We start from the raw sequence: 24142 nt of genomic DNA on the forward strand, positions 1-24142 counted from the left end.
AGAGAGGGAAGTAGAGAAGAGTTTTCAAAGGGTCTCTCTGGTTATTATCCAGGTTATCTGAAGAGAAATGGAAGAAGTTAACAAAAGATTAACGAAGGCTTTATATTAAGTATATATAAAGCAAGAAAAGATATATATATCCTGAAAAGAACTGCCTTGCGCCATTTCATTAAAAATGTTTCCTTTACAGAACGTGACATTAAAATTAACTTTACTTTCATCTTAAAGCTGCAAAACATTGGAATTTCTAAAGTTCATTACATAATACAGCAACAGAAGAAACTGAAATAGTATTTCATTGCCAAAGCAAGTCAGAACATGCTTTTAGCTATGTTTTCAAGTAGACCAATCACAAAAACTGTGTCAGGTATCTGCTAAATGTCACAACACTTGCCTGTGTTAAGATGTAACTCCTTTGTGCCTCTTCTATGTCAACTAAGCTGGCATTAATATAATCATTTTCAGCATTTTGCAGTTTAACACGACTGTGATCATCTGAAAAAGAGATAAAGACATAATTGTCATATCAAACTCACTTCCTTTTTATTTTTAATATTCTAGGTACTTATAAAGTTAAAGAAGAGAACCCTAAAGATCCCACCAAAAAACTACTAGAACTGATAAATGAATTCAGTAGACTAGCAGGATACAAAATAAATATTCAGAAATTGGTTGCAATTTTTTTAAAAAGATTTTATTTATTGATTTTAACAGGGGGTGGCACAGGACGAGAAGTATCAACTCATAGTTGCTTCACTTTAGTTGTTCATTTCCTGCTTGTCGTGTGTGCCTTGACCGGGCAAGGCCAGGGGTTCAAGCCTGTGACCTCACCCTTCTAGGTAAGCATTCTATCCACTGTGCCACTGCAGGCCAGGTGCAGCTGTATTTCTACACACCAATAATGATCTATCAGAAAGGAAAACTAAGAAAATAATCCCATTTACAATTTCACTAAAAAAAATAATAATACTGGCCCTGGCCATTTGGCTTAGTGGATAGAGTGTAGGCTCAGCATGCGGACATCCCAGGTTCAATCCCTGATCAGGACACACGTGAGAAAAGTGACCATTTGCTTCTCTCCCCTCCCTCTCCTCTTCCCCTCTCTTCCCCTTTTGCACCCAGAGGCTCAGCTGATTGGAGCATCGGCCCCAGATGGGGGTTGCTGAATGGATCTCAGTCAAGGCATATGAGGGAGTCCATCTCACTATCTCCTCTCCTCTCAGTTAAAAAACAACCACCACATGGCCCTGGCCAGTTGGCTCAGTGGTAGAGTGTCGGCCTGGCGTGCAGAAGTCCCGGGTTCAATTCCCGGCCAGGGCACACAGGAGAGGCACCCATCTGCTTCTCCACCCCTCCCCCTCTCCTTCCCCTCTGTCTCTCTCTTCCCCTCCCGCAGTGAGGCTCCATTGGAGCAAGGATGGCCTGGGCGCTGGGGATGGCTCCTTGGCCTCTGCCCCAGGCGCTAGAGTGGCTCTGGTCGCAACAGAGCGACACCCCGGAGGGGCAGAGCATTGCCCCCTGGTGGGCAGAGCGTCGCCCCCTGGTGGGCGTGCCGGGTGGATCCGGTCGGGCGCATGCGGGAGTCTGTCTGACTGTCTCTCCCCGTTTCCAGCTTCAGGAAAAAAACAAACAAACAAAAAACAACCACCACCACCACCACCACCACACACACACACACACACACACACACACACACACACACCCAAGGAATACATTTAACTAAGGATATAAAAAACCTGTACTTAGAAAATTATAAGACACTGAAGAAATAAATTGAAGAAGATATAAATAAATAAAAGCATATACTATGCTTATGAACAGGAAGAATTAGCATCATTGAAATGTCCATACTATCCAAAGCAATCTATAGATTCAATTCAATTCCTATCAAAATATCAATAGTGTATTTCATAGAACAAATAATCCAAAAATGTATATGGAACCATGAAAGACTGCTAAGAGACATAGCAATATTGAAAAAGAACAAAGTTGGAGGAATCACACTGTCTAATATCAAACTATAATATATATAAGGCTAAATAGTAATCAAAACAGCATGGTACTGGCAAGAAAACAGACATAGATCAATGGAACAGCATAGAGAGTCGAGAAATAAATCCACGCCTATAAGGTCAAATAATATTTGACAAAGGAGGCAAGAACACACAATGTAGTAAAGACAGTCTATTTAATAAATGTTGTGGAAAAACTGGACCGATATGTACAAAAAAATGAAATTAGATCACCTTCCTATACCATATAAGAATAAACTCAAAGTGGATTAAGGACTTAAATGTTAAGACTTAAAGCCATAAAACTCCTATAAAAAAACATAGACAGTAAAATCTCTGCTATTTCTCTTAGGAATATTTTTTCTGATACATCTCCTCAGGCAAGGGAAACAAAAACAAACAAACAAATGAACAAATAAGCAAATGAGACTACATGAAACTAACAATCTTTTGCACAGCAAAGGAAATCACCAACAAAATGAAAAGACAACCAACTGAATAGGAGAAGATGCTTATCAATTATACATCTGATAAGGGTTAATACATAAAATCTATATAGAACTCATATACTCAACACTAAAAAAATCAAACAATCCGGCCCTGGCCAGTTGGCTCAGCGGTAGAGCTTCGGCCTAGCGTGCGGAGGACCCGGGTTCGATTCCCGGCCAGGGCACACAGGAGAAGCGCCCATTTGCTTCTCCACCCCTCCGCCGCGCTTTCCTCTCTGTCTCTCTCTTCCCCTCCCGCAGCCAAGGCTCCATTGGAGCAGAGATGGCCCGGGCGCTGGGGATGGCTCTGTGGCCTCTGCCTCAGGCGCTAGAGTGGCTCTGGTCGCAATATGGCGACGCCCAGGATGGGCAGAGCATCGCCCCCTGGTGGGCAGAGCGTCGCCCCTGGTGGGCGTGCCGGGTGGATCCCGGTCGGGCGCATGTGGGAGTCTGTCTGACTGTCTCTCCCTGTTTCCAGCTTCAGAAAAATGAAAAAATGAAGAAAAAAAAAAAAAATCAAACAACCCAATTAAAGAAATGGGCAGAGGGTCTGAACAGACACTTCTCCAAAGAGAACATACAGATGGCCAATAGGCATATAGAAAGATGCTCAACATCACTAATTGTCAGAGAAATGGAAATTAAAACCATAATGAGCCCCGGCTAGGTAGCTTAGTCGGTTAGAGCATTTTCCTGAAACCCCAAGGTTGGGAGTTCAATTCCAGTTCAGGGCACATATGGGAAGCAATCAATAAATGCACAACTAAGTGGAAGAACAAATGAATGCTTCTCTTTCTCTCTCAAATCAGTGAATAAAATCTTTAAAAAAATGTTTCTAAAAAAAACCCCCCAACACAATGAGATATCACCTCATACCTGACAGAATGACTATTGTCAATAAATCTACAAACAGGTACTGGTAAAGACATGGAGAAAAGAGAACCCTTAAGCATTGTTGGTGGGAATGCAGAATGGTACAGCCACTATGAAACACAGTACAGAGATTCCTCAAAAAATTAAAAATACAACTGCTGTATGACCCAGCAATTTCACTTGGGGTATATAGCAGAAGAAACCCGAAACACTAATTCAAAAGAATACATGCATCCCTATGTTCACTGAAGCATTGTTTACAATAGCCAAGACGTGGAAGCAGCCCAGGTATCCATCAGTAGATAAGAAGATAAAGAAGAGGTGGTAAATATATACAATGGATTACTCCTCGGCCATTAAAAAAAGAACAAAATCTTACCACTTGCAACAGCATAGATGGGCCTAGTAGGGGTCCCCAAACTTTTTACACAGGGGGCTAGTTCACTGTCCCTCAGACCATTGGAGGGCCACCACATACAGTGCTCCTCTCACTGACCACCAATGAAAGAGGTGCCCCTTCCGGAAGTGCGGGGGGGGGGGGGCGGATAAATGGCCTCAGGGGGCTGCATGCGGCTGGGCCGTAGTTTGGGGACGCCTGGGAGGGTATCATGCTAAGTGAAATAAGTCAGAGAAAGACAAATACTATATGACTTCATATATATGTGATATCTAAAGAACAAAACAACAAACAGAAATAGACTCAAAGACACAGAGAACAGACTGATGGCTGCCAGACAGGATGGGGATGGGGGGCTGAGTGAAAAGGGGGAAGGAATTAACAAGTACAAATAGGCCGTTATAAAATCATCATGGGGGTATAGAACAGCATAGGGAAGGTAGTCAATGATATTGTAATAACTAGGTATGCTGTCAGTACTGGAAATATCAGGGGGAGTCCTTTGTATTGATTGTCTAATGTGAACTGTAATTGAAAAATAAAATTTTTCCTGGCTGGATAGTTCAGTTGATTAGAGTATTGTCCACAAGCATAGAGGTTGTCCCAGGTTCGAAACCCTGAGGTTGCCAGCTTGAGTGCAGGCTCACCAGCTGGAGCACAGGATCGCCAGTTTGAGCAAGGGGTCACTGGCTTGGTTCGAGTCCTACCCCCCCCCCCATCAAGGCACGTATGAGAAGCAATCAGAAAAGAAAGTGATGCAACTACAAGCTGAAGCTTCTCATCTCTCTGCTTTCCTATCTGTCTGCCAGTCTGTCTGTCTCTCTCTAAAAAATATATAATAATAATATAGAAAAAAACAAAACAAAAAACAGATATAACAAATGAGCATCATGGGAGAGTGGAGTGAAATCTCAATTATTACTCTTTTTAAGAGGAAGTACAAAAATGCAATCCTTCTGTTTGTTACTGTAGTGTTGGAAGAGAAATGTTTTTTATTTGTAGATTAGCTATTATAACCAAAAAAATTCACCCAAATGAAATACATAGTGAAAGGAAGAGTGTCTGCCTTCCTAAAAGTAAAAGGATCATTTAGATTTTAGGTGCCTTATGACCTAACAGGCCTACCTACAAAAAGAAAAAAGAAAAAAAACACAAGAAAACTGGCCTGAAATAGATGAGACTAGATTTCCATAGTAAGTATATTCCATTTTCTTCATTCCCAAATAGATCTGCATTCAGCTACTGTAGTCAGTCCCCACTTACCTGCTGGGAGTACACTGCAAGTCCCCCCAAGGAATGCCTGAAACTGTAGCTGGCACTGAACCCCATATATAGCATGTTTTTTCCTACACATACCTGCGATAAAGTTTAATTGATAAATTAGTCACAGTAAGAGATGAACAATAACTAATAATAAAATAGAACAAATATAACTATGATATATACCGGAGCAACAATGATGTGAATCTGGTGTCAGATAACCGAGAGGGCTACTAAGTGGACAGCGTCTAGAGCAGGGGTCCCCAAACTACGGCCCGCGGGCCACATGTGGCCCCCTGAGGTCATTTATCCGGCCCCCGCTGCACTTCTGGAAGGGAACCTCTTTCATTGGTGGTCAGTGAGAGGAGCATAGTTCCCACTGAAATATTGGCCAGTTTGTTGATTTAAATTTACTTGTGCTTTATTTTAAATATTGTATTTGTTCCCGTTTTGTTTTTTTACTTTAAAATAAGATATGTGCAGTGTGCATAGGAATTTGTTCATAGTTTTTTTTATAGTCCGGCCCTCCAACAGTCTGAGGGACAGTGAACTGGCCCCCTGTGTAAAAAGTTTGGGGACCCCTGATCTAGAGCGTGGAGATGCTGCACAAAGGGACGCCTTCTGTCCCAGGTGGCACGGGACAAAATGGAATTTTATCAAGCTACTCAGGAGGGTGCACAATTTAAAACTTATGAATAGTTTCTTTCTGGAAACTTAATATTTTTGGACTGAGGTTGACCATGAGCAAAACCTCAACGCGAAGCCTGGACAAGGTGGGACTACTGTGTATTTAAATAGTTTTTAGATTAAATGCTAAAATATTGAAATACAGTTGCAATATTACAAGTATTTCAAAGACAGCTAAAGATGCTTCACTACGTACGTTGTATTATAATAGTTTAGGTATATTTCTAGTTTTTTAAAGTAAAAAAAATCTCATAGGTTTAGAATTTATGCTAATCTAAATATGTTGAGTACAAAAGTTGACCTTGTATCATTTGAATGGGAAAGGAAGAGAATCGTGACAGAGAGAGAAAGCACATGTGTAAGAACAGAATTAACATTAATTTAGAATCCTAAACACACAACTGTCAGAAGCATATAACTGAGTTATAAACGGAATACATGCTTGATCTTCAACTCTGGAGGATATATTCTATTATAAGCTGCTTCCCTCAAAGAACTCAATACAAAATATTCATTTTCTTCTTACTGCCAAACTAAAAAAACTGTTTACATTATGTCCATATGAAAGAAAACATTAAATGGCTTCAGTTTCACACATCAATTTATCTGAGATATTTCTGCTGGACTGAACCCAAGACCCCTATAAATATTACATGTCATAGGCCAACAGAAAAAACTAAGATCTTGTTATAGTAAATCACTTACACTAGTGTTCTCGGAAAGATGATGTCAACAAGCACTTTTTTTAAACAGTTATTTTTTTTAACAGTTTAATCACCCTTTAACTATTATATTATGTGAGATAGTAAAAAGATCAGCTACCTAATTAATAAAAGACCGTACATCTCCTAGATAACAAGCATCAGGAAAGAGAATAATGCATGCTTTTAGAATGTTATGTGATCTATTCAAGATCTACTGAATATAATAATACCAAAGGGAATGCATTTCCTCATGTTGTAATCACAGAAAGAACACAAACCCCAAAGGTTAACCATATCTATTGCACAACAACAGACACAAGAATCCACAAAAACCGGGAAGGTCCCTCTCTAGGGTGCTGGGAATTTTGTGTGTCACCGTCCCATACCCTTCCGCAGCTTTGGAGGGGAAAAGCCTAGAGAAAGACCTTCAGCAGTCTGTACTTAAGTACTTGACACCGTGCCCTCAGGACTCTGAACTGGAATTTAATGTTATTTTCTCTCTAGCTTTAGAATCTACACCATGTGCCACTCCAGTTCATTAAAAATGCCAGAATCACACACCATTGAAGCACAGATCTCTTCCTACGAGCCTTGGGTGTCTGACCGGGGGAGCATGGGCTACCGGAAAAGCACCCGGGGTCACACAGAGCCGGACAGTGGCCCCACATCCCTCTAACAATTATTCATGTAGAGTAGGCAGAAGCAAAGCAGCACTGAATTTTCTCAGGGGAAAAAAAAAATTGTTAGCAGAGAAGACTTAAAAATAAGGCAATCCATTGGAAAACTGTATGGCTATTTAGAACTATATATAAATGTTGGCTGCACCTGTATTTTCTCTCAGGACTGATCAAAAACAAAACCATGAAATATACCTACATCATTAGATATTTATCTTAATCTTTCTGTTTTAAGATTAATAACTTTTTTTGGTGTGTGTGACAGAGACAGAGAGAGACAGATAGGGACAGACAGACAGGAAGGGAGAGAGGTGAGAAGCATCAATTCTTTGCAGCACCCTGGTTGTAAATTGATTGCCTTCTCATATGTGCCTTGACTGGGGGGCTACAGCAGACGGAGTGACCCGTGCTCAAGCCAGCGACCTTAGACTAAGCCAACAACCTTGGGCTTCAGGCCAGTGACCTTTGGGCTCAAACCAGAGATCATGAGGTCATGTCTATGATCCAATGCTCAAGCCAGTGACCCCGCGCTCAAGCTGGCAAGCCTGCGCTGAAGCCAGTGACTTTGGTGGGGTTTCGAACCTGGGTCCTCCACATCCCAGTCCAATGCTCTATCCACTGTGCCACTGCCTGGTCAGACTTAACCTATCTAATTAATTCTAGCTTCTTCACTAAGAGTTCTAGTTCTAATTCCTTGGATCCACAGTGTATGAATAACCTATAGAAAGAAAAAATCAGAGGCCCAAAACAGTTATGTATGATTCAGCCTTGATTAAAATAGAAGATTAAAAGCAAAACAAATTAAAAAAAATTGAAGATAGAACCAAAAACCTAACAATTACTAAGAAACCCTTTATGTAAAAAAAGCTGCTGATAATAAATTTTGGAATATCAAGTACATTTGGTCTTTATTTTTAAATTTTAGATAGAAAAAGAAAAAATGTTAGCATTTGCATAATAGTGACCATAAAATATAAATTATATCTATACTTATTCTGATTACTATATACAAAATATTTATCTAACTATGCTTATTAAGAAAGACAGCACATTGTTGTTTTAACAATTTAAAGGTCTATCTTATAACTGAGATTATAAAAACTAACATAACAATTCTTTGATTTGTAAATATTTTGGATTATCTATGAACAAAATCCTATCATCTATAATTGTGATGGTTTTAAAACATGTTTACAATTCTTTGAATATGGCTGGCTCTCCTAGAATGCTCACTCTGGAAACTCAACTACTATTTGTGAGGAAGTTCAGGTCACAGGGATTTGCCACATGTCAGTGTCCTGGCTGATGGTCTACAACCAAGGGAGAAAGGCCTCAAGGTGACCCAGCTCCAGCCACCACCTGAACACCTCCACTGAAAACCTTGAGCAAGAATCCCCTAACCGAGGCAAGTTGAACCAAAGATCTGTGAGCATGACAAATGATTGTTACTGCTTTAAGTCACTGTTTTGGTGTGGCTTACAGATAAAATAACAGTTTTGCTTATTTTTTTCCAACTTTTATGCCTTTTCTTCCTTTCTTTTCTTTTCTTTTTTTTTCCTGAAGTGAGAAGTGGGGAGGCAGAGACAGACTCCTGCATGCACCCGACTGGGATCCACCGGCACCAGGAGTGATGCTCCGCCCACCTGGGCCACTGCTCTGTTGCAAGGCGCCATTCTAGCGCCTGAGGTGGCGGCCATGGAGCCATCCTCAGTGCCTGGTCCAACATTGTTCCAATGGAGACTTAGCTGTGGGAGGGGAAGAGAGAGAGAAAAAGTAGAGGGGGAAGGGTGGAGGAACAAATGGGCTCTTCTCCTGTGTGCCCTAGCTGGGAATCAAACCTGGGACTTCCACATGCTGGGCAGATGCTCTACCGCTGAGCCAACCGGCCAAGGCCTATGCCTTTTATTTCTTATTCCAGTCTTACTGTATTGGCTAAGACCTGCAGTACAATGTTAAGTAGAAGAGGTAATAGTGGGCATCCTTGGCTTCTTCTTGAACTTGAATAGAATATTTCTAACACATTATCATTAAGAGTTATGCTCTTTTGTCTCTTACATATACTAGGTTACAGAAGTTCCCTTCTATTTCCAGTTTGCTACATGGTTTGCTTTTAATCATAAGCACCTACTGGCTTTTTCTCTTTTACACTGTTTCTGAGGTGAATTACATTTGTAAGATTTTCTAATGTTAAGCCACTCATATTCCTAAAATAAACTTAATATAGGCATTGTTGCATTCAATTTTCTAATCTTTTGTTAAGATTTTTATGCTTATATTCATGAAGGAGATATGCTTCTAACTTTTATTCCTCTTAATAAACCTTTCTGGTTTGGATATCAAAGTTATATAATGGTCTTATTAAAAAAATTTAGAAGTATTCTGTTTTATAGTTTTCTGGGAGAGTTTGTATTTTTATAAAACACACCTGTAAAACCAGCTAGGCCCAGTGTTTTCTTTTTCATTCTCCACTTTTAAAAAACATTTTTAAAATTAGATTTATTGTGGTGACACTGGTTAACAAAATTGTATAGGTTTCAGTGTACATTCTATAACATATCATCTGTACACTGCACTGTGTTCACCTCAAGTCAAATCTCCTTCCATCACCACTTATGTTTTAGCTTCCCCCAAACCCCCTTTCCCTCTCATAATCACCATACTGTTGTCTCTGTCTATAGGGTTTTTTGTTTTTGTTTTTTTGTTGTTGTTTTTTGGTATTTTTCTGAAGCTAGAAATGGGGACAGTCAGACAGACTCCCGCATGCGCCCAACCGGGATCCACCCGGCATACCCACCAGGGGGCGATGCTCTGCCCCTCCGGGGCATCGCTCTGCCGCGACCAGAGCCACTCTAGCGCCTGGGGCAGAGGCCAAGGAGCCATCCCCAGCGCCCGGGCCATCTTTGCTCCAATGGAGCCTCGGCTGCAGGAGGGGAAGAGAGAGACAGAGAGGAAGGAGAGGGGGAGGGGTAGAGAAGCAGATGGGTGCTTCTCCTGTGTGCCCTGGCCGGGAATCAAACCCGGGACTTCTGTACGCCAGGCCGATGCTCTACCACTGAGCCAACCGGCCAGGGCCTTGTTTTGTTTTTGCTTAATCCCTTTTCCATCCAGCCCCAGTCTCCTTCCCCTCTGACAGCTGTCAGTCTGTTCTGTTTCTATAAGTCTGTTTCTATTTTGTCTGTTAGTTGACTTTGTTACATTCCACATATAAGTGAAACCACATAGTACTTGTTTTCTCTGACTAGCTTATTTCACTTAGCATAATGCTTTCCAGGTCCATCTATGCTGCCCAAGAAGTATGACTTCTTTCTTGTTTATGACCAAGTAGTACTCCATTGTGTAAATATACCATGGCTTTTTAATCCACTCATCTACTGATGGGTACTTGCGCTGTTTCCATATTTTGCTGTTGCAAATAATGTCGCAGTAAACATAGATGTGCATATATTCTTTCGAATAGATGATTCAAGTTTCTTTGGATATCTTCCCAGAAGAGGAATTGCTGGGTTCCAGTGTTTTCTTTGTGAGAAGATTTTTATTTATTAATTCAATTTATTAAACTCTTGTTGAACTATTTGGACTCTCTTCTACTTAAATCAGTTTTGGTAAGTTACATTTTACTAAGTTCTGTGCTATTTATTTTAAATGGTCACATTTATTGCCATAATATTGTTTGCAGTATTCAATATGCTTTTTAATTCCTTTTAGGGCATTTAGGTTTCCCTTTTCTTTCCTAATATTGTTTATATACACCTTTCTCTCTCTGGCTTTTGTTAAATTTTTCTAGCTCAAGCTTGCCAGAGTTTATTACTTTTATCTAGGAGCCAATATTTGGGTTTGCTGGTCCTTTATATTGAAACTTCGAGTGCTATTCTGCTTTTATTTTTGTATTATTTCCTTTTGCTTTATTTGGTTACTTTTTACTCTAAATCAGGTTAGAAACTTAACACATTAATCTTCTACCTTCTATTTTAATATAAACACTTAAGACAGTATATATTTTCTTCATAGTAGTTTTGCTGTGCAAATTTTAATATAAATAGTATGCTATGTATTATTCACCTTTAAGTACACTGCTCACAAAAGTTAGGGGATCAGGGAACGTGCATATACCCCAGTACTTTCAGCCTTTTGTATAGTGCATTTTTACCAATGTAATAGAAGTTGGTTTTGCATCTCATTTGCATATAGAACTTTCTTTGACTTGTTGTTTGCTTTTCTGATGTTCTTGTTTAATAAAAAAAAAAAATCAAATGATTCTTTTTTTTTTTTTACTGCTTCATATTCATTTTGAAATATCCTCTGATTTTTCTGAGCAGTATATTTTTAGGTTTCCATAATGATTTATTCTTGATCCATGAATTTGTTGAAAATTTTAAATCTTCAAATATGAAAATAAATTTTTTTTATTAATAATCTATAACTTAACTGCATACAAAGAACAACAGCAATTCTTAAATTAAGATTTACTTTACAGCCTGGCCCTGGCCAGATAGTTCGGTTGGTTGGAGCATCCTCCTGAAGTGCAGACCGCCAGTTTGATCCCCAGTGAGAGCACACACAGGAACAGATTGATGTTCCTCTCCCCCCACCCCATTAAAATCAATCAATAAAATATTTTTTAAAAGCTTACAGCCTAGTTGATGTTCCATTTTTATATAAATATTCCAAGTATATCTTAAATGAATGTGGATTCTCTAAGGCTAGACATAAGGACCTACTATTTTTATGATTAAATAAAGCTTAATTCTATGGTCCAAATCTTCCATGTCTTTACTAATGTTGTCCATCAACGTGAATTTGATTTCTTCCTATAATACTATTCATTTTTGTTTAATATATCTTGGGTAACTTAAAGTCTTAGAGCTGATACTGTCACTTGTAATCAGCATAGTATGCCATTTGCTGAAGTTTTTTTGTTTGCTTTGTTTTTAAGATAGGGATAGCAGAGAATGCCTAGAAGTTTTCCTTGGTTCCACCACACCTAGCAACTTATTTTAAAATAGGTTTATTGAAAATCTTGTTTTGTAGCAGTAAGGGACTATGGGCTATCTAACCTGCCATAGTTTCTATATGTCAGTCTAAGGATGGGTGTGCCAGCAAGGTATATAAGAATCATGTTTAATACAGATTTCTACACCAACTGAATCCAAATTTAGAACAGATTTGGGCTCACACTCTGGTCAGGCAACTGTGGGTGCCTGCCTGTGAGGCGTGGAAACAGATGTCTTCATTGGAATGAATAGATTTGATAACGTGAATGTAGGAAAAGCTACTTTAAAATACTAAGAACACAAGTAACTAAATGCTGCTTTAATTAAAAAAATGTATAGAAAATTTTGTACAGAAATTCAGCTTTCTACACACAAGTTGAGAGAACGGTATAATGACCTCTCATATACTCATTGCTCGGACTTAATAGTCACTCACTTGCAGGATGCCTACTGCCAGGTTTTAAGTAATGACCAATATGACGAGGAACTAATAAAGCCTCTTGCCAATAACCATATGAGTGTATTTAGAAGTACATCTTCCAAAACAATGTCAGAGTAATGGTGGCATGAGAGATACCCTTTATTTCTCCCCTTGAAATTTCAACAAATTGAACAGCTATAACTCAACAAAGGAATCCCAGCTGGACTTGTAGGCTTGTCTGAAAAATCCATGCACCAAAGGGACAAAAGGAAAAAAAAAATACCATGGCTACCCACGAAAGAAGTGGATGTCAGAAAGAAAATGAACAATCTCCATAAAGCAACCTCAATTACATGTAAACCAAGGAGTTAAATGACCGAGGATTCAAAATTGAAATTCTAAAAATAGTGAGATGTGAGAAAACACTAATAGGCAACTTAATAAGCTCAGAAAACAAAACAAGTACCTCATTAAGGAAGCTGAAACTTTAAAAACATAAATGAAAAACTCAATACCTGAGCTAAAATGGACTAGCAAGTTTAGCTAATAGAACAGGCCAGAGAGAGGAGAGAATCAGTGACATCAAATACTGGCAACTAGAGATGACACACAGGGAAGGAGAGAGACTCAAAATTTTAAAAATTGACAAGAGCTCTACAAGAACTGTCAGACTCTATCAGAAAGAGCAATATAAGAATAATGGGTATAACAGAAGAAGAGAGGGAGGAGGAAATGGAGAGCCTATTCAAACAAATAATTGATGAGAATTTCCCAAGCCTAAGGAAAAAATAGATCCTTGAATCCAAGAAGCAAATAGAACGCAGAGTTCCCTCAACCCAAAGAGGCTTTTAAAGCACATTGTAATAAAAAATACCAAAAATTAATGACAAAGAAAGAATCCTCAAGGCAGCTAGGGAAAAGAAGAACACAACATATAAAGGAAAGCCTATCAAGTTATCATCAGATGTCTCAGCAGAAATTCTATAAGCCAGAAGAGACTGGACCCAAACATTCAAAGTACTAAGGGAGAGTAATTACCAGCCAAGAATACCATATCCATTAAAGTATTCCTTCAAATATGAGGGAGGAATAAAAACTTTTGCAGATATACAGAAGCTGAGGGAATTTATCACCAGAAAACCCCCACTGCAGGAAAAACTCAGGGTTATTCAACCAGATACAAAGAACAAAACAAATCAACACTACAACTAAAAGCTTCAACAAGATCACAATGAGAACAAGGATAATCTGAGACAACAAAAGCATAAAAGAGAGGATAAAGGTCTGAAGTAACAAAGGAGGATGGAGTGCAGAAGCACTCAGAAGACAAAGCACTCTTGTATATATAAAACTTTTTTCCTTAATAATCTAATGGTAACCACCTACAAAAAAATAAAAACTGAAACATGTAGCTTAAAAAGAAATAGAGGAAAGAAGTATGGAATATCACCAAACAAAAACAACTTACAAAAACACAAAGAAAAAAAAAATTAGACACAGCTACCAGAAAACAAAACATAAAAAGGTTAAGGGAATTCTCATGTGTCAATAATTACCCTAAATGTAAAAGGACTAAAACTCACCAATAAAGAGGTACATAGTAACAGATAGGATCAAAAAGAAAACCCAACCATATGCTGGCTTCAAGAAATATTTCTAAGCCACAGGAACAAAAGTAGACTTAAAGTGAAGGTTTGGAAAATGATTCTCCAAGCAAATAATACCCCCCAAAGCAGGTGTTGTTATACCTGTATCTGATAAGACATCAAAACAAAAGTAACAAGAGACAAAAATAGACATTTCATAATGATCAAGGGGATATTATATCAAGAATACTTAACACGTCTTAATACACACACACACACACACACACACACACACACACACACCAGGGAGCACCAAAATATCTAAGAAATCTACTAACAGAACAAAAAAGAGAGGTAGACAAAAACACAATATATTTGGAGATCTCAACACGCTATTGACAGTTTTAGATAGATCATCCAAACAGAAAACCAAAAAAGAAATGCTGGCCTTAAATGATAGAATAGACAAAATGGACGTAATAGAAATTTACAGAACATTCCATCCCAGAAAATGAGATTATACATTCTTTTCCATTGTCTATGGAACATTTTCAAGGACAGACCACATTTTGGGACACAGAACTAACCTCAATAAATTGAAGAATGAAATCATACCAAGCATATTCTCTAACCATAAGGCTTTGAAATTAGAATTCAACTACAAGAAGGAAGGAAACCCTGGGGAAATTAAACAACCTACTTCTCAAAAATGACTGGGTCAAAGAAAAAATAAAAGAGGAGAGCAAAAGATACATACAGACAAATGAAAATGACAGCACAACATATCAAAACTTCTGGGGTGCAGAAAAAGCAGTAATAAGAGGGAAATTTATATCATTACATGTTTATATCAAAAAGATGCCAAGAAAAACTTAACATTACATCTTAAAGACCTAGATAAAGAAAAGAATAAAGGCAAACCAAAGTCAGAAGAAAGGAAACAGTAAAAATTAGAGCAGAACCAGGAGAAATAGAGAACAACAACAAAAACAACTATAAAAAATATTCATACCACAAAAAGCTGGTTCTTTGAAAAGATCAATAAAATTGACAAAACCCGACTGACCAGGTGGTGGCGCAGTGAATAGTGAGTCAGACCGGGACGTGGAGGACCCAGGTTCAAAACCTTGAAGTCGCGGGCTTGAGTGTGGGCTCATCTGGTTTGAGCAAGGCTTACCAGCTTGAGCCCAAGGTTGCTGGCTTGGGCAAGGGGTCACTCACTCTGCTGTAGCCCCTCAGTCTAGGCACATATGAGAAGGCAATCAAGGAACAACTAAGGTGCCACAACGAAGAACTGATGTTTCTCATCTCTCTCCCTTCCTGTCTATCTGTCCCTCTTCCTGTCTCTCTCTGTCTCTGTCACAAAAAAATAAAAAATTGACAAAACCCTACTAGATGCACTAAGGAAAAAAGAGAAATGACTCAAATAAGCATGAAAAAGGGGAAATTACCACAGGCATCATAGATATACAAAAGATCATACTAGAATACTATTAAAGATTATATGCTACCAAATTCAATAATCTACAAGAGGATAATATAATCTTCCTAGCCTAAGTCACAAAGAAGTGGAAAACCTAAATAGACCTATAAGCAGGGAGGAAATAGAAACAACTATCAAAAACCTACCCCAAAACAAAAGTCCAGGGCCAGATGGCTACACTATTGAATTTTACCAAACAGACAAAGAAGATTTGCTACCTATCCTTGTCAAAGTCTTCCAAAAAATACAGTGTGTCCGTAAAGTCATGGTGCACTTTTGACTGGTCACAGGAAAGCAAAAAAAAGACGATAGAATGTGAAATCTGCACCAAATAAAAGTAAAACCCTCCCAGTTTCTGTAGGATGATGTGGCAGCATGTGCGCATGCACAGATGATGATGTAACACCGTATATACAGCGGAGTAGCCCATGGCCATGCCAGTAGAGATGTGAACGGTACAAATAAAAGTTCAGTGTGTTCTGTGGCTCGCTAAATTTGAATCTGTGACCAAAGTGCAACATGAATATCGGCGCATTTATAACGAAGCGCCACCACATAGGGATAACATTACTTGGTGGGATAAGCAGTTGAAGGAAACCGGCAATTTGGTGGAGAAACTCCGTTCTGGTAGGCCATCAGTCAGTGACGAGTCTGTAGAGGCTATACGGGATAGCTACCTAAGGAGCCCTAAAAAATCTGTGCGTGAGCCCACAATGAACTGCACTGAATAGGTATAAAACTGGGAGAGTTTTCCTTTAATTTGGTGCAGATTTCACATTTCTATTGTGTTTTGTTGCCTTTCCTGTGACCGGTCAAAAGTGTACCATGACTTTACGGACACACTGTAGAAGAAGAGAAGAAGAGAAATGGTGCTGTGAAAGATGCTCCTGATATCTGCCCCTGAAATTTCAACAGATTCAACAACTAGAGACAGAAAAACAATCTTAGGAGCATCTGAAATACACATACACTAAACAATGGTACGGTTTGGCAAAAAGGTGGCTGAATATATCATATAATCCATTCTGAAGGAAATAAGAAGAACAGAGTATTCTTCTTTACTCACTAATCTGAGGAAAGGTTGCTTTCGCTTGGAACTGAGAGAAAGGAGGGCTAGGGGCGAGGGAAGAAACTGGGCTAGGGCAGACGATCAAGCAGAGGAGAGCATGTGGCTCGGCCTGAGGTTGTGGATGCAGAGTTAGCACCAGTGGCAGATTCCAGCAGAGGCGGCCGAGTGGGTTGCCTGAGGAGGCCGGCACCAGAGCGGCTTTGGGCTTTGTTCACTCATGGTCTGTGATTACAGGGGGCGTGCAAGTGGCTCCACCTGGCGCCTCTCGTGAGGGCATGCGTGTTTGTGGATGGAAGGGCTAGACCAGAGACTGTCAGCAGTGGACTTCTGCGTGGGCTGTAGCCAGTTTCTGTGTGGTCCCTCTCACCGACCAACAGCATGGGAAGTGTGTAAGGGCCGAGATTCCTAGGCCTGGACCTGTCTGGGCAGGGCGCCTCTGCTATCCAATACAGGTTACAAAGCACATTCCCATGGAGCAAATCTCAGAGAGCACTGCGGAAGTTGTGGGGGCTGAACTGCGGGCTTCCAAACAGAGCACAAGGGAGAAAAGCCTGTGAGCCTGTGGAGATTAGACCCACGGAACGCTGAGGCATATTACACATGCCCAGAGGCCCTTAGAAAGGCACCTGAAAAGCAATTGGCTCCCTGCCCTGCCTGCTTCACACTGGTGGCTCTGGTTGACAAAGCCTTACCCAGAACTGTGCTTTGAGTGGGGCTGGAGGGGGTACTTGACAGCTCTCAGAGCCTCTTACTCTGCAAGCAGTGGCTGGGGCAACTTCACAGCTGGGTCCTCAGACTGCTGGCTCAGGAAGGAGAGACGTGGGGAGAGGCACTGGGAAAACTGACTCTCCCATTATGAGTGCCTGCAAACCCTAATAAGCCCAGACTACCAACGGGACTGAGACCTTGCTTATGTCATTGCCATAGCGACACATCAATTGCAAATCTCTACTGAAAAGTGCCACAGGGGCAAAACCTGTGGTGCAGTGCAAAAGGAAAAGGAAAACAAACAAACAAAAGAAGATAACCTCTCAAAACCAGGAAAAGATGACATTTTTTATAACTTTTTCCATTTTTTTCTTGTATTTTTCATCCTTTTTCCCACTTTGGTCATTTTATCCTCTTTCTGTCTTATTCTTTCCTTTTCATTTTGAACTTCATTAATGAAGTTTCATTGAACTTCATTACCAATAAGTGTTACATTTTCCATTCTTTCTTTTTTTTATTAGGGTTACATTCCAAAACCCTGAACTCTTTTTTTTTTCTTTTCTTATTTCTTCTTTTGCTTTCACTTTTTCTCTCATATGAGCATCATTTACAAACAAATTATTTTATTCTGAATTCAGATCTTTTCTTTGTGGCATTTTGTGTGCTTTTTACTTCGTTTTTTATCTCTTTGTCATGTGCCCCCCAATTCTAGCTCCCCATTCTATATAGTTTTTGTTCCACTTAGCACAATAGAATTTTCAATTTTTCACTGTATTTTTTCAATTTTTTTTTAAAAATCATCTCTTAGTGTTATTAACAATGCAATTAAGGAAAAAGAAATCAAATATCATGGATACAAAAGACAGAGATGTAGCTCAGATAGATGAGGAAAAATCTATAGAAAAAAATTTTAATTGCTTGGAAACTTGGAGTTAAATGATAGAATTAAAATTGAAGTCCTAAAAATAGGGGAATACAAGAAAGCATGGAAAGGTAATTTAGAGAGCTCAAAAAACAATTCAATGAACAAAAAGAATACATCACCAAGGAAATTTTAACTATGAAAATGAATCAAACAGATATGAAAAACTCAATTCATGAACTGAAAAACAAGGTAATAAGTTTAGCTAATAGAACAATCCAGATAGAGGAGAGAATTAGTGACAGAAGACAGGCAACTAGAGGTACTACAAAGAGAAAAGAGAGACTCAAAAATTTAAAAAGATGAGAAAGCTCTACAGGAATTGTCTGACTCCATCACAAAGAGCAACATAAGAATAATGGGTATATCAGAAGGAGAAGAGAGAGAAAATGGAATGGAGAACATATTCAAACAAATAATAGATGAAAAATTCCCAAGAAAGTGGAAAGTATTAGAGCCTTGAATTCAAGAGGCAAACAGAACACTGAGTTATCTTAACCCAAACAAACCTACTCCAAGGCACATCATAATGAAATTGGCACAAACCAATGACAAAGAAAAAATCCTCAAGGCAGTCAGGGAAAAAAAGAATACAACATATACAGGAAGGCCCATCAGGTTATCATCAGATTTCTCAATAGAAACTCTACAAGCCAGAAGTGAGTGGACCCCAATATTTAAAGTTCTGAAAGAGAAACACTTCCAGCCAAGAAAACTATATCCATCAAAGCTATTTTTCAAATACAAAGAAAAAATAAAAACATTCACAGATACAGAAAAGATGAGGGAATTTATCACCAGAAAACTCCCACTTCAGGAAATACTAAAGGGGATTCTCCGACCAGATACAAAGAACAGAACAAAACAAAACAAAACTACAGTAAAAGCTCCATCAAGATCACAATAAAAACAAGATTAATCTGAAACAACAAAAACAAAAAAAGGGAGAGGACAAAGATTAACAGTAAAAAAGGAGGATGGAGTGCAGAAGCACTCATGAGATAATGTACTACAATGAATATGATATATATTCTTTGTATTACTCAACGGTAACCACCCCTGAAAAAATCACCACAGAAACACATGGCTTAAGGAAAAAAAAGAAGAAACAGAGGAAAGAAGTATGGAATACAATCAAACAAAAACAAATGATAGAAAAACAAAAGAGAACCAAACAAGATAAAGAGCTATCAGAAAGCAATATATAAAATGGCAATCAGAAACCCTAAAGTGTCATTAATTATACTAAATGTAAATGGATTGAATTTACCAATAAAAAGACAGAGTAGCAGAGTGGATCAAAAGAGAAAATCCAACTGTATGCTGCCTTCAAGAAACACATCTAAGCTACAAGAATAAAAACAAATTCAAAGTGAAAGGTTGGAAAACGATTCTCCAAGCAAATAACATCTAAAGAAAAGCAGGTGTAGCCATACTCATATCTAACAATGCTTACTACAAGACAGCAAAGGTAATCAGAAACAAAGATGGTCATTTGATAATAATAAAGAGGACATTGAATCAAGAAGACATAACACTTCTTAATATATATGCACCAAACCAAGGAGCACCAAAATATATAAGACATGTAATAACTCACCTAAAAATAAAAACCGACATAAATACAATCATACTTGGAGACCTCAATACACTGCTGACGGCTCTAGATCGTTCATCCAAACAGAAAATCAATAAGGAAATATCTGCCTTGAACGAAGCACCAGAACAATTGGATATGATAGACATATACAGGACATTTCATCCTAAAGTGCCAGAGTATACATTTTCCTCCAGTATACATGGACATTCTTTTTTTTTTTTTTTTTTTTTTTTTTCATTTTTCTGAAGCTGGAAACAGGGAGAGACAGTCAGACAGACTCCTGCATACGCCCGACCGGGATCCACCCGGCACGCCCACCAGGGGCGACGCTCTGCCCACCAGGGGGCGATGCTCTGCCCATCCTGGGCATCGCCATGTTGTGACCAGAGCCACTCTAGCGCCTGGGGCAGAGGCCACAGAGCCATCCCCAGCGCCCGGGCCATCTTTGCTCCAATGGAGCCTTGGTTGCGGGAGGGGACGAGAGAGACAGAGAGGAAAGCGCGGCGGAGGGGCGGAGAAGCAAATGGGCGCTTCTCCTGTGTGCCCTGGCCGGAAATCGAACCCGGGTCCTCCGCACGCTAGGCCGACGCTCTACCGCTGAGCCAACCGGCCAGGGCCTACATGGACATTCTTAAGAATTGACCATATGTTGGGCCACAAAAATAACATCAACAAATTCAGAAAGATTGAAATTATACCAAGCATATTTTCTGACCATAAAGCTTTGAAACTAGAATTCAACTGCAAAAAAGAAGTAAACAAACCCACAAAAATGTGGAAATTAAACAATATACTTCTAAGAAATGAGTGGGTCAGGCCCTGGCCGGTTGGCTCAGCGGTAGAGTGTCGGCCTGGCATGCGGGGGACCTGGGTTCGATTCCCGGCCAGGGCACACAGAAGAAGCGCCCATTTGCTTCTCCACCCCCCCTTCCTCTTTGTCTCTCTCTTCCCCTCCCGCAGCCAAGGCTCCATTGGAGCAAAGATGGCCCGGGCGCTCGGGATGGCTCCTTGGCCTCTGCCCCAGGCGCTATAGGGCTCTGGTCGCGGCAGAGCGACGCCCCGGAGGGGCAGAGCATCGCCCCCTGGTGGGCAGAGCGTCACCCCTGGTGGGCGTGCCGGGTGGATCCTGGTCGAGCGCATGCGGGAGTCTGTCTGATTGTCTCTCCCTGTTTCCAGCTTCAGAAAAATACAAAAAAAAAAAAAAATGAGTGGGCCAAAGAAAAAATAAAAGCAGAGATCAAAAGATACAGACAAATGAAAATGACAATACGACATATCAGAATCTCTGGGATGCAGCAAAAGCAGTAATAAGAGAGAAGTTCATATCACTACAGGCCTATATGAGCAAACAAGAGAGAACCCAAATAAACAACTTCACATCTTAATGAATAGAAAAAGAAGAATAAAGGCAACCCAAAACCAACAGAAGAAAGGAAATAATAAAAATCAGAGCAGAAATAAATGAAATAAAGAATAGAGAAACTATAGAAAAAAATCAATTAAACAAGGAGCTGGTTCTTTAAAAAGATCAACAAAATGACAAACCCTTGGCAAGACTCACTAAAGAAAAAAGAGAAAGAACTCATATACACAAAATCCAAAATGAAAGAGAAGAAATCATCACAGATATATATTGTATTGTTCTAGGAATATATCCATTTCTTCTAGATTGTTAAATTTGGTAGCATATAGTTTTTCATAGTATTCTACAATAAAAGACATATTTATTATACAATACATTTTTAAATAAAATATGTATTTCCGATGGCTTTAGGCGACCCCTGTGTTTTGGTTGTTCGACCCCCGCCGGGGTCGCGACCCACAGGTTGAGAACCGCTGGCCTAAACAGACCGATAAGCAGGGAGGAAATAGAAACAACTATCAAAAACCGCCCAAAAAATAAAAGTCCAGGGCCAGACAGCTATATTAGTGAATTCTTTCAAACATTCAAAGAAGATTTGGTTCCTATTCTACTCAAAGTCTTCCAAAAAACTGAAGAAGAAGCAATACTTCCAAACACATTTTATGAGGCCAACATAACCCTCATACCAAAACCTGGCAAGGACAACACAAAGAAAGAAAACTACAGACCAGTATCTCTAATGAATACAAATGCAAAAATCCTAAACAAAATACTAGCAAATTAAATACAACAATACATTAAAAAATAACTCATTATGGTCAAATGGAATTCATCCCAGAATCACAAGGATAGTTCAACATACGTAAAACAGTTAACGTTATACACCATATCAACACAACAAAGAACAAAAACCATATGCTCCTATCAATAGATGCAGAAAAGGCATTCGATAAAATAGAACACCATTTTATGTTTAAAACACTCAACAAAATGGGTATAGAAAGAAAATATCTCAACATAATAAAGGTCATTTGTGACAAACCATCAGCTAACATCATATTAAATGGCATAAAACTGAGGACTTTTCCTCTAAAATCAGGAACAAGACAAGGTTATCCATTCTCTCTACTCTTAGTGTAGTGCTGGAAGTTCTAGCTAGTGCAATCAGACAAGAGAAAGAAATAAAAGGCATTCATATTGGGAAAGAAGAAGTAAAGGTTTCACTTTTTGCAGATGATATGATCCTATACATCAAAAACCCCAAAGACTCCACAAAAAGACTATTAGAAACAATAAACCAATAGAGTAAGGTCACAGGATATAAAATTAATATACGGAAGTCTACTGCCTTCCTATATACCCACAATGAAACATCAGAAAACGAACTAAAAAAAAAAAATCCCCTTCATGGTTGCAACCAAAAAAATAAAATACCTAGGAATGAACATAACAAAGAATGTAACGGGCCTATATAATAAAAACTACAAAGCATTGATAAGGGAAACTGAAAAAGATACAATGAAATGAAAAAATATTCCTTGTTCTTGGCTAGGAAGAATAAATATAGTCAAAATGACCATATTACCCAAAGCAAATATACAAATTTAATGCAATTCCCATCAAAATTCCAATGTCATTTTTTAAAGAAACTGAATAAAAAATCATCAGATTTATATGGAACTATAAAAAACCTCGAATAGCCAAAGTAATCCTAAGGATAAAGAATGAAGCTGGGGGAATTACAATACCTGACTTCAAACTATATTATAGAGTCAACGATAATCAAAACAGCATGGTTTTGGCAGAAAAATAACACTCAGACCAATAAAACAGAATAGAGAGCCCAGAAATAAAACCACATATGGTCACATCATCGTTGATAAAGGGGCCAACAACACACAATGGAGAAAAGAAAGCCTCTTCAATAAATGGTGCTGGGAAAACTGGAAAGCCACATGTAAAAGAATGAAACTCGACTACAGTTTGTACCCTTACACCAAAATTAATTCAAAATAGATCAAAGACCTAAATATAAGACCTGAAACAATAAATTACATAGAAGAAAACATAAGTACTAAACTCATGGACGTTGGCCATAAAGAGCACTTTATGAATTTGACTCCAAAGGCAAGGGAAGTGAAGGCAAAGATAAATGAATGGGACCTCATCAGACTAAGAAGCTTTTGCACAGCAAGACAAACTGACAACAAAACAGATAGCCAACTAAATGGGAGATGATATTTTCTTTTTTTTTTTTCTTACAGAACAGAGGGAGTCAGAGAGAGGGGTAGATAGGGACAGACAGACAGGAGCAGAGAGAGATGAGAAGCATCAATCATTAGTTTTTCGTTGTGACACCTTAGTTGTTCATTGACTGCTTTCTCATGTGCCTTGACCGTGGGCCTTCAGCAGACCGAGTAACCCCTTGCTCGAGCCAGTGATCTTTGCTCGAACCAGATGAACCTGAGCTTAAGCTGGTGACCTCTGGGTCTCGAACCTGGATCCTCCGCATCCCAGTCTGTTGCTCTATCCACTGTGTCACCGCCTGGTCAGGCGGAAGATGATATTTTCAAACAGCAGCACAGATTAGGGCCTAATGTCCAAAATATACAAAAACTCATAAAACTCAACAACAAACAATCCAATAAAAAATGGGAAGAGGACATGAACAGACACTTCTCCCAGGAAGAAATACAAATGGCCAACAGATATGGAAAGATGCTCAATGCAAATGAAAAAAACTACAATGAGATACCACCTCACACCTGTTAGATTAGCTCTATCAACAAGAATATCAAGTGTTGGAGAGGCTGTGGAGAAAAAGGAACCCTCATCCACTGTTGGTGGGAATGTAAAGTAGTAAAACCATTGTGGAAGAAAATACTAGGTTCCTCAAAAAGT

At 39.1% G+C, this 24142-nt stretch overlaps 1 protein-coding gene across 2 annotated transcripts in view; it reads right to left on the reverse strand.

Moving 5' to 3' along the window:
- The window catches only part of PTPN2 (protein tyrosine phosphatase non-receptor type 2), a 108711-nt gene that overhangs the window by 42261 nt on the left and 42308 nt on the right, over positions 1-24142 (reverse strand). For both annotated transcript variants that reach the window (XM_066246954.1, XM_066246953.1), the window contains exon 3: positions 395-495. In XM_066246954.1, coding sequence (XP_066103051.1) covers positions 395-495 — 101 coding nt within the window. The remainder of the gene's footprint in view (positions 1-394; positions 496-24142) is intronic.

Source organism: Saccopteryx bilineata, chromosome 11 (assembly GCF_036850765.1).
Source record: "Saccopteryx bilineata isolate mSacBil1 chromosome 11, mSacBil1_pri_phased_curated, whole genome shotgun sequence".
Taxonomy (NCBI): domain Eukaryota; kingdom Metazoa; phylum Chordata; class Mammalia; order Chiroptera; family Emballonuridae; genus Saccopteryx; species Saccopteryx bilineata.